General features: G+C 35.1%; 1 protein-coding gene across 1 annotated transcript; it reads right to left on the reverse strand.

The window, feature by feature from the left end:
• Window positions 1-728: 728 nt before the first annotated feature.
• On the reverse strand, window positions 729-10,433 carry MMP12 (matrix metallopeptidase 12). Its single transcript, XM_079786942.1, has 10 exons — window positions 10,302-10,433; window positions 8,741-8,988; window positions 8,024-8,172; window positions 7,601-7,726; window positions 4,509-4,670; window positions 3,856-3,979; window positions 2,901-3,034; window positions 2,370-2,529; window positions 1,561-1,664; window positions 729-960 (listed from the first exon to the last, which is right to left on the reverse strand). The coding sequence occupies exons 1-10, from the start codon at window positions 10,395-10,397 to the stop codon at window positions 860-862; spliced, it is 1,404 nt and encodes a 467-aa protein (XP_079643068.1). The 5' UTR covers window positions 10,398-10,433; the 3' UTR covers window positions 729-859.
• Between the last annotated feature and the right edge of the window lie 477 nt (window positions 10,434-10,910).

Below are 10,910 nucleotides of genomic sequence, written 5' to 3' on the forward strand. Positions count from 1 at the left end.
TTTCATGCCTTCTTCTTTTCGTGTTTGTGGTTACACACTGTAGGTGCTCCTTGCAGTCATATGCAGTCTGGAGAATGTTTTCTTGACTTGAGACCAAGGATTCAGGTGGCTTTAAACAAGTAGCCAAAGCAAATACAACCTTTTTTTTTTTTATCATAGTTGCCATATTTCTATTCACTCCTTGGTATAATCACATAGAGACTTGTTTTATTTAGGAACAGGTCCAGAATTATTTTCAATATACATGTGCCAGTTTTCAAGAAAAATTCTTAAAATCCGAATACTTTGCTTTAAAGTTTTTATTTGAACATTGAAAGTACATATGCTTTATATAAAATAGTAGAAAAGTCAACACTGCCAACCAGATAAAAGTATATTATCACCATAATTATATTACTTACTTATATATCTTACTTAAATCATTGTCATTTTTAAAGTTCTAGATATATTCTGTTCTTATTCCAATTAAAATGGTATCCTTACTGAAACATTTAATGGTCAAAGAAACTAATCTTTTCTCTAAATTTGATTAAGCCAGAGAAATAATGATAATTTCTCAGTTTAAGGATGTTAATGACCAACATATTCTCTTGGCCTTTGAAGGTGTTTATTTTCAAACTTAATAACAGAGTCAAGTAAAAACTGACAATGAGAATTTTTAAAATTAAAAAAAAATCTTATATATTTCGTATAATAATTTATCTATATGATTATTTGTCTATGGCCCATAGATTTTACCTTATTTTATGATATATGTCATTATTTTTGATACACTAGGCACATAATAAGTATGCAATAAAACTAGAGTAATGCATATTAAACTAGAGTAAATTGGCAAACAGCAGTAATTATATAATTCCTAACAAGTAAAGGTAGCATTCCGATTCAGCAGTCTGATGACACGGTTAGTTGGGGTATTATATTCAAATATGACAGGTCCTTGGTAAAAATAGTAGTGTTCTAAAAATGAAAACAAATTGAATAGTTTAATTCTCTGCTTGTATTTCTTTGAAAAGATAACATAGATTATCAATTTTTTTAGATTATTTACATTAAACAAGGTCCGATTCAAATATATAGTTTGGGTCCCTTAGCCCCCAGATATCTGCCTACTGTCAATCATTTCACCATTAAATATTCTCATTAATTTTATTGAGAAGGTTGTTTCCTTTTAAAGGCTGACTTTTAACATGCAAATGTTTTTGAAAAGTTACACTCCAAGTGGAAAACTCAGAGTGGGAGGGAGGAGATTGGGCCCAGGTACACACTTGGAAGCCTTGATGGAAGAAGTACAAAGCTCATGGGGATGGCAAGCAAAACACAAAATATCTTGGCCTAGTCAACAATTTGCTTAGGTTGATTTTGCTTAAAGACATTCACGAATACAAACTCAAACAAACTCAAGCTCTCTCATCCCACCATCAGCCCAGTCCTTGAGAGCCCATGAAGAGTGAAAGGAGATGAAAGGAAGGTAAAGAGCGCAAAGTATAAAAAAGTATGAAAGGCTCTGTGTTTTAAAAAGATATTTCAAGTATCCTTATAGTTTCCTAGTCTACTTACTGTTATAATAGAAGACTGCATCAATTGTAGGCCCAATTCCTTGGAAGTGGTTAATAGTCGATTTGGGATAACCAGGGTCCATGCATTGCTTCCTCTCATCATACCTAAACAAAAAAATAAACAGCAGAAACTTCAGCATAAATAGACTTCATGACATAAACTTCACATTTCATGACATGAACAACACAACCCACCTGCTTCTGTCCTGAAAGGTACTTACTAAAAAGACTTGAGCTGACCTACTGGTAAACAGTTCACTGATTTATTCCATGTCCCTACATGACTCTAACACGAGTCTTCCTGACTACCAGTCAAGCACTCTCCTCCCTCCTCCACAATGCTTCCACAGTGCTCAGTCCTGCTTTATAGAGCCTGGTTGTCTAATTTCCTGTTAGTGAAGACCTTGCTGGATCAGCTGTCACTCAGAGGATGGTTTCCTCATTTTGTCTTCAAGGGTCCCGTGATTCTGGAAAGGAATATGAAACTCCATACACCCTCCAACCTGACTAGGTCCCATACATCTCCACCACTACTTTCCAATGTGTTTTCACTATGATTAATACCATGACATTTAATTTAAAGTATTCCTTTAAAATATACTATGTGTTATTTCATAATTCAGGATCTAAAAATCCAAAGAAAAGAACTAGGTAGACAATGAATATTCTAGTCCTATATTATCTTGACTTATCTCCCTGCAAGATAAAAAAATCTTTGGGAATTTGTATGTAAAACTATTCTTCTGGAAAATCCTGTTCCCTGCTTGTTTCAGTATCTTAGAGGTCAAATTGGTAATCATTAAAGCTCACCTCCAATACACTTGATCTACAAAGAAGTAGGTCTTATGAAGAAGTGGGTTATGAACAGCTGCATCAACTCTTTTTACAGACTCTGGAAAGCCCAAAGAATGTATGCTTTTGGGATAATCTGGCTGTGGTCTTAAATTACTGATTAACCAGTACTTATCATCTGTGAATACAAAGAAAAGGGCACATTGGAATTGTACAGAAAGAGTAATAGAAATATATATTGACTCACTGTGAACATCATTCTTTTCCCATTCTTCCAAAGTGTATTGTTCCTTGTTCTTAAACATAGCCCATTTTCTTTGGTTCTGTATTCCACCCCCCATAAGTATTACAATCTATATTTTACAAACTTTTCTTGAAAATTTTATATATCATCTATTAAATCTATGTTAGATTTTAGTTCAGTGTACAATTAATACAATTTGGAGTGTTTTTTTAAAAAAATCTATATTTATAAAAAGCTGTAGTATTTCCTTAATTTATTCTCTTCCTTGAAGTAGACTCAATAGCAAAACTAAACATTGCAATTACCTTTAAAAAGAAAAATGTGTTGTTCAGCATCAATGTCATAAGCAGCTTGAATACCAGATGTGAAGTTTGGCAATAAGAAAGAAATTAAACCAATACTGGCATTTGGATTCCCAGGAATCTGCATCCAGAAGAAACTGACATGTAAAGCATTAAATACATGTTAAAAAATTGTTGTGACTCAAAAACCATGAAATGTGAGTGGAAAGGACCTGTGAAACAGTTTAATGTTTCTTTTCATGATCTTCACATTCTATTCCATGGCTGTCTGTGTAGGAGCACCACAAGGAAAAAAATGTTAAATCAGTTCTTTGATAATAGCAATGGTATTAACAGACAAACTGTTATACCCTGGATCTTGAAATCAAAGGATCATTATTTAGTCTGGTTCCACAATCCATTCACTAGCTTTATAATCTAAAGGAAGTCACTTAACCTCAAGTATTTCTGTGTTTGAATCTCAAAAATGAAGAATATTTGTTCTCCCTTCCAAATACTAATCTTCTATACATCCCCCATACCTCCAATATCTGCTTCAGTCTGTGTTGTAAAACATGAACCATAAGTCAACCTGGAATTCCCTTCTCTAAAATCAAGAATCAAATCCTTTAAATAAGTACTCTGTCACAGCTTTAGTTCCAGACATTATTTTTATCTATGATTAAAATAGTCTGGCTTCTCTGTTTCCTGTCTTATATTTTCCCAACCCAGATTCCAATTGTAAATCCATTATTTACACACCAGTTTTCTAGTTAAGACATAAATATAATCATATCACTTTCTTCCTTCAGAATCATCAAGATCTCTCCACTGCCTACAGAATAAAGTCCAAGTCCCTACTTACTATTTTCATCTACTTAATGTTCTATCATTTCCTATTATTCTACAATAACAACAACAACAAAACACACCTTAGGAGAAAACCTTTAAATTTGGTCAGGTATGAAAATAATCCTACCTGTCTTTAAAGTAAAAGATTCCATTTCCCACTCTAGTGGCAGCATCAAAATGAAAATTGGGATCACAGTAAGCTGGTTCTGTATTGTTAGCATTTGATGGGAGTTGGAAGTTTTCTGGACCGCCTGAAAATACATTTCAAGAAGCATTAGAAAAAGAAAATCTAATTTTTAGTTCATCAAAGGAAGAATCATTCTTTTTAAAAAACATTCAATTTTCTTGATGAAAAATGCATAAAAAGCAATTTATGCTTTCTATAACATTTACAGGAAGCATACAAAGAAGTTTTTCCCTATGTGGTTGCAACATTATGGAGGGGGAAAAATCTGTTCACTCTGGTTTTCTTGTTCCAGCTATATATTTTTTCTCTGTGCACCTTCTTCAATAGACAATGATATGTTAGATAGAAATAACAGATTCAAGTGCAGAAGGCTTATGGTAGATTTTGCCTCTGGCTCTGGCATTAACATACTAGGTCTTTTGTGCTCATCTGCAAAATTGAACATAATATCTGTGCTACCTACCTCACAGGGTATCCATTGGGATTCAAAAGAGAATACAGATGTTAAAGTTTTAGCCAAATGCAGCTATCATGAAACTATTCATTCGTAAGTGTATCTTTATAAGGCAAAATGGTAAAGAAATTCAACTTACCATAGAGAGACTGAATGGCATGTATATCATCATTAGAGAGGTGAAATGTGTCAGGGTCCACATAACTATAGATGGGGAACATTATGGCATTTGGATCACTGGAATGGTCTAGACCCAAGGAATGGCCAAGCTCATGAACAGCAACTAGGAACAAGTTGATGCCTAAGAGGAAACCAACCAGATGAGGAAAAGAGCAGTGAAATCTACAGGCATCTAGAAGACAATAACACAATTTAAATCTGACACAATGAGAAGGGAAACATTTGGGAATCCTTTACTTGGTTCCCCTCCTTGCACAAGGTTTTTCAGCCTTGGTACTTACTATTGACATTATAGCCCAGATAATTGTTTTGTTTTGTTTTTTAGAAATCTTTGGCTTATCATTAAATAAGTAGCAAATCCCTCTTCAGTTTTTATAACCAAAATGTCTCCACACATTGTCTAATGTCCCCTTGGGAGCAAAATTGCCTCTTGTTAAGGATCACTGCACTATCACACAAATGACATATATTCTGTTGTGAAAATATCTACAATAACTCATAGCTGTGTTCAATAGCTCTCATTGCCTCTAAGTTATTATCACTTCATCCTACTTTTACTCTTGGTCAATCTTGAGTGAATATAAAAAAGTACTTAATAACCATTCTTTACTAAACCCAAATATAAGGCAATATGAAGTTCCAGGTACTACAAGTCACTGAGAAATATACCACATTATGTGTAATCCTTATGCAACTAAAAGGAAGCCACCATACTCTCCATCTACAGATGAAGACACAGTATCAGCAAGATTAATTGACCAAATTATGTGCCAACCCAAGATTCAAATTTGAATTTCTTGGCTTTAAATAAAGCTCACCTTTTTAACTACACATGATTCTAAATAAAATCAGAGACTATGCTTACAAGTTAAATATACTTACACTGACAAGTTATAGTCATGCTTGTTCATTTTTTTCTGTATCTTTTAGAGCATGCACCTTTGTAGGTAAGAAAGAGAGGTGTGTCCTTTCTCTGAAGCTTCTCAAGAAGATCTGAATAACCCCTTAATCTTAGTTTTTATCTGTGTTCTGGTCTAATGCCCTCATTATTTCTTCCTGTTTTGTGGCAAAACTGACACTCAGAATTGACTTGCCCAGGGTCAAAGTCCACTTAGCCTCAGAGCCAGGCCTTGGAATTCTCTCCACTACCCAAGTGTGAACATAGAGTCTACACCTGTCTTTTGGGAGGTGTCCAGGAACATTCCCTATAACACAGGGGTTAGCAACAAACTTGGAAATGCTTTAATTTCTCTCAAGTAATGAAAAAGAAGTGTAGATTCTGTCATTCTCTCTGCTCTGCATAATACAGGGAAGAGTAAACAAAGCCTTTGATATTTTGGCCTAAACCTAAATTTATCTTATTCCCAATTCATGTAATACTTTGTATAGACTGGTTCCTATCTCAAAATAATGGATTTTTGTTTGTGGGAGTTTTTTTTGTTTGTCTTTTCCTACACTGTGTGCTCCTCCAGGGCAGGACCGTGTCCTTTTCATCTATGTATCCACATATCCCCACCCATCACCTAACACTATATAGAAAGTAGCCATTGAGCTGATTGTTCATCTGATTTACAGTGTCAAAAATTAGGTTGAGAATGAGCACTTTAAGTTAGAATTTTTATAATTTAGCTATTGAAAAATACAAAATTGAGCCAATTAAAAATAAGGCAACATGGACAGTTAGAATTAATTTGACTAACATTGGACTAAAGTAAGAATTAGGAAATGCATGTTCTGATGCCAGTTTTTTACAAGCTAGCCACTAACTTTCCCTTGGTCTCAATTTCCTCTAACTGTAAAAAAACTATATTAAATGATTTTTCCAAGGTCCTTTAGAATTTCAAAACATTCTGGCTAGCTGACACAATTCTCCCACACCAGATGAAATGATTATAAAACCAAAATATTCCTTCATGAAATTTAGACAAATTTAATATGTCTAAGTTGAAAATTTGTAGCTCAGAAACGACCAAATCCTACATCATTTGTCTTTTGACAATGCAAAAATTCTCTTATTACTTACGAATCCTATAAGCTTTAGACCATGTGTCAGACTAAAATAAATAGTCTTTCTGGTCTATAAACTATTGCTATCTAACATTTGCAGTATCAGTAGGACAAAGGGGGCTGCTGAGTAAAGCATATTCTTCATGACTTTCTCTCCATTTACTTTCCACATGAGTCAGTCACGTAATCTAAGATTCCCAATAGAGAGATTAAGTAGGCTTCTGATATGATGGTTTGAACTTCCCAATGGATAGTGATTCCTCCAAACAAGAGAGATTTATTATTCACATCTTCACTTTTAGATAAGAATGGTGACTTACAGCCCCTCTGTAAATACATACAAGTTATCATTGAATGATTAGTTCGTCATTCTGAAATTTTTATCCTAGAACCACAAGAGACTACGTGACCATATAACATGGTGTATCTCTATGAGGTTTTCTAAATTCTCTACAGCATTGCCTTTCTGTGTCACTATGAACCTAAGAAATTGTCAACATACTAGAGGCCCAATGCACGAAATTCATGCAAGAGTCTTGGCCCCCACCACTGCCGCCACGACTGCCTCTGCCTCGGCCCCCGCTGCCACGGCTTCATCCGGAAGGTCATCCGGAAGGACATCTAGTCTAATTAGCATATTATGCTTTTATTATTATAGATAATGGATCAGGAAGATAACCACACCATTTTAGGATTGCTAGCATATACAGAATTAGTATCTATATTTGTGTGAGTTTATGGATTGATTGCACTGTCAAAATCGATCACATAACATACCTATAGTTCCTGAGGTTCTTGAGTTTATATGAAGTAGCTCATCCTCAGATTTTTAGAACTTATCTTTAAGATTACCTAGTTCAATGTCCTCAATTTATAGAGTGTAAAATTGAGACAGTGTTACATTTTATTTATTACAAAAATTACAATCACAACAAGTTTTCTCATGCTATAACCCTTTCTCAGAACGAGCCTTTTTCAAAATGGTGGCACCATTTATAATTCGTTAGGGTTTTCTTTTGTAGTTTTGTTTATTTGTTTGCCTACCTTTGTGGTTCATAGTCCAGTGTTCAGCCTCATCAAAATATAGGTCTCCTCCTAAACCAGGTCCAGGTTTAAAAGCATGAGCTATAACTCCATCTTTGCCATCAAAACGGTAAAAGCCTCCATAATCTTTTGAAAAGGAAAAGAAAATTAGTCCTTCTATATACACTGAGTGGCAAGATTATTATGATCTCTGAATGCATAATAATCTGTCCACTCAGTGTATATCCTATATAATAAAAGGCTAATACGCAAATTGTCCTCTCGACCAGGAATTCGACCAGCAGGCAGGCCAGCCAACCGCCCATGTCCCCTCCCCATGGCCAGGCTGGCCAGACCCCACCCATGCACGAATTCATGCACCGGGCCTCTAAAATATATATACTGAGTGGCCAGATAGAGATGAAATAAGTCCAAGTTCTCTACCTGCAGCTGTAAAACTTATCATAATGTCAGCCTCGCCTGCATTGATCATGACGAATTTCAGAGGGGTCACATCACTCCATACTTGAAAAGCTTTCTCTATAGCATCGTCAACATCCTCACGCTTCATGTCAGTAGTGTAATTACTGATTCTTTATCAGCAAAACAAAAAAGAGAAAAATATATGAAACCATGTGCTAATTTTGTTATATTATGATACTTCATATCTGCTGGCATCATTGGAGAATGAGTTATTTCATAAATTAATTATACCAATTTTTTAAAAAGCATGCTTTCTATACACAGAAATGTTTATCCTTGGACAACTTCCTCCTTAAATGGAATCTAACTTGATTTATTCTCATATATCATTTACAAAAGATTTACATTCATAGAAGCTTATGCCTTTTGCCCCTGCTCCAAGACTTCTGCATTTATTAATCTTGACTACTTGAGAAAAATTTATCCTGTGTCTTATTTATCATAATTTCATTCTCCTTTTGTTTGCAGCCTTCCTACTCGGGTCTGGACTGGCAAGCCAAACAATCCCTGAGTGAACAATCCTCGCTCCTGGAGATAATGAACTTGAACAGAGGGATAGTGTTAAGAGTTGAGGGAGGCTTCTTAGCCACGACCAAATGTAGGGCCATATCTAAAATCTTCAGGATTCCAGAAGTCAGACCTGTGGGGAAGCAGAAAAATACATGGCTATGATATTACCTGTAGGTAATGAGATACTTCTCCCATACTGGCCTCCCTTGCGTTGTGTCGAAACGATAAACATCAGGCAATGCACATCGAGGTTTGCGCATCATGGCCAGAGTAGGCTTGTCCAGTTGCCCTGTCACATTTAGTCCCAAGAACTGTTGCATTTCCTGAATTTTATTCTCCATGAAGTTCTCATTGACTTTCGCTTTTGTCGCTGACATTGCTCCCATATTGAAGCCATAAAAGCGTTTCAAGTACCTCTGGAAAAATACATTTAGTCTTTCATTATTATATATCTAAAGTTTTCTGTTGGAGCTCTGCATATGTGGATCAACTGTGCACTGATAAGTTTGAATCAGGTATCAAAAAATTAATCATGCCGAAACCGTTTTGACTCAGTGGATAGAGCATCGGTCTGCAGACTGAAAGGTCCCAGGTTCGATTCCGGTAAAGGGGATCTACATTGGTTGTGGGCACATCCCCAGTAGGGGGTGTGCAGGAGGCAGCTGGTTGATGTTTCTAGCTCTCTATCCCTCTCCCTTCCTCTCTGTAAAAAATCAATAAAATATATTAAAAAAATTAATCATAATAAGAAAAAATTTTTGTGCTATCATACGTGTAATAAATCATTAGCAAGATTGATTCCTGGAAGCCCGCTAAAAACACCCTTATGTCTCTACCTCTTCAAACTTGTTTCTACTTTTAAAAACTTATTTCAGCATCTAACACATTATGGCATTTAGTAAATCAGAAAAACCTTTATTGTCAGGATTCATAAATTAAGTTGGAATAAAATGTTCTTACCTAAAAATCCAAAGTTCAACAAAATGGACAACTATGACAAATTCAAAGTTAAAACAGTCTTAGAAAATCGGGACATCATCTGAACTCATGTAGTTAGGAGAAAGAAATGAATTGAAAAATTATATTTTAAAAATAGTCCAGGAAGAAATATCTGAGATAGGAACAGTAAAGAGTATTCTTGCCCTGGCTGGTTTGGCTCAGTGGATAGAGCATCAGCCTGGGGACTGAAGGGTCCCAGGTTCAATTTTGGTCAAGGGCACATGCCTGGGTAACGGGCTCGATTCCTAGTAGGGTCATGAAGGAGGCAGCCGATCAATGATTCTCATCATTGATGTTTCAATCTCTCTCTCCCTCTCCCTTCTTCTCTGAAATAAATAAAAATATATTTAATAAAAGAGTATTCTTGAATTATCATGGAAGACTGAATTGTTTAAAATAATCAAGACATTATTCAGATCTCAGATTATTACCAGCATTAAATGATTAATGTAAAATACCATAACAGAAGTAGAGCACCAATTATTTTGAACTAAAAATCCTTGGCCTAGGCTTTTTAGTAAAAGGGACAAATTCAACCACCAATTTTATAACACTCCTTCAAAACCAGTGTCTCTTTATTACATTCCTTTTTGGCAAAGAAAATTTCAGTGCTGAAATCAAATAGCCCCTTAAACAAGTTTTCAAATAGTACTTTTCAATATAAAACTGGCCAATGTAATAAATCTTAAAGACAGAAATCAGGTTAAATACTATAGCGGTTAATACTTACTTGAGCAAATACCACATTCTTTTTTTTAGAGTTTATCCGAGAAACAACTCCAGGAACAGTGGCCTGCAGGACCAGTATCAAGAGAAGAAACTTCATTCTAAACTTCTCCTGAATGACAACCTAAGGCACCTTGTCCTTCCAGTACAAGTTCCTTAAATGTGTCTCTTTATATATCTTTTAGGCCGGACTTGTGAAGATGAAATCCTTTGAGTGACTCATAGTTAATATTATCTTTCTATGAATCTCAAAAACCCATCAACAGGAGCATGACCTTACTCTAGGACCAACCGTGGGTCAATTCATATCTAACCCATCAATCGTTCAATTAGCAATGACGTCAACCCTTACTCAGACAACCTGAGGTTATATTTCTTCAAATGAAATGAGCTCCTTCTTCTACCCATCTTGCAAAATAAGCCATTATACAAGAAATTCTGAGCACCTAAAATATAGAAATAACTAAAAAATAAATTTTAGAGAGTTTAATACTTGAATTTTCACTGTAATACCTTCTTTATGTTCATTATAGATGAAGTAAGCTTTTATTTAAAAAAAACACACTCAACACAACACTAAATGTAAAGGGTTAGATAAATAAAATGCTTTTAC

This window comes from Cnephaeus nilssonii (assembly GCF_951640355.1).
Source record: "Cnephaeus nilssonii genome assembly, chromosome: 13".
Taxonomy (NCBI): Eukaryota; Metazoa; Chordata; class Mammalia; order Chiroptera; family Vespertilionidae; genus Cnephaeus; species Cnephaeus nilssonii.

Coding starts and splice junctions, on each gene's coding strand:
- MMP12 (XM_079786942.1), bottom strand. CDS start 10,397: ATGAAGTTTCTTCTCTTGATACTGGTCCTGCAGGCCACTGTTCCTGGA. Junction 7,727..8,023: donor GATAAGTTTTACAGCTGCAG/GTAGAGAACTTG, acceptor CCTTTTCAAAAG/ATTATGGAGGCTTTTACCGT. Junction 4,671..7,600: donor CTGGACTATGAACCACAAAG/GTAGGCAAACAA, acceptor GTTTCCTCTTAG/GCATCAACTTGTTCCTAGTT.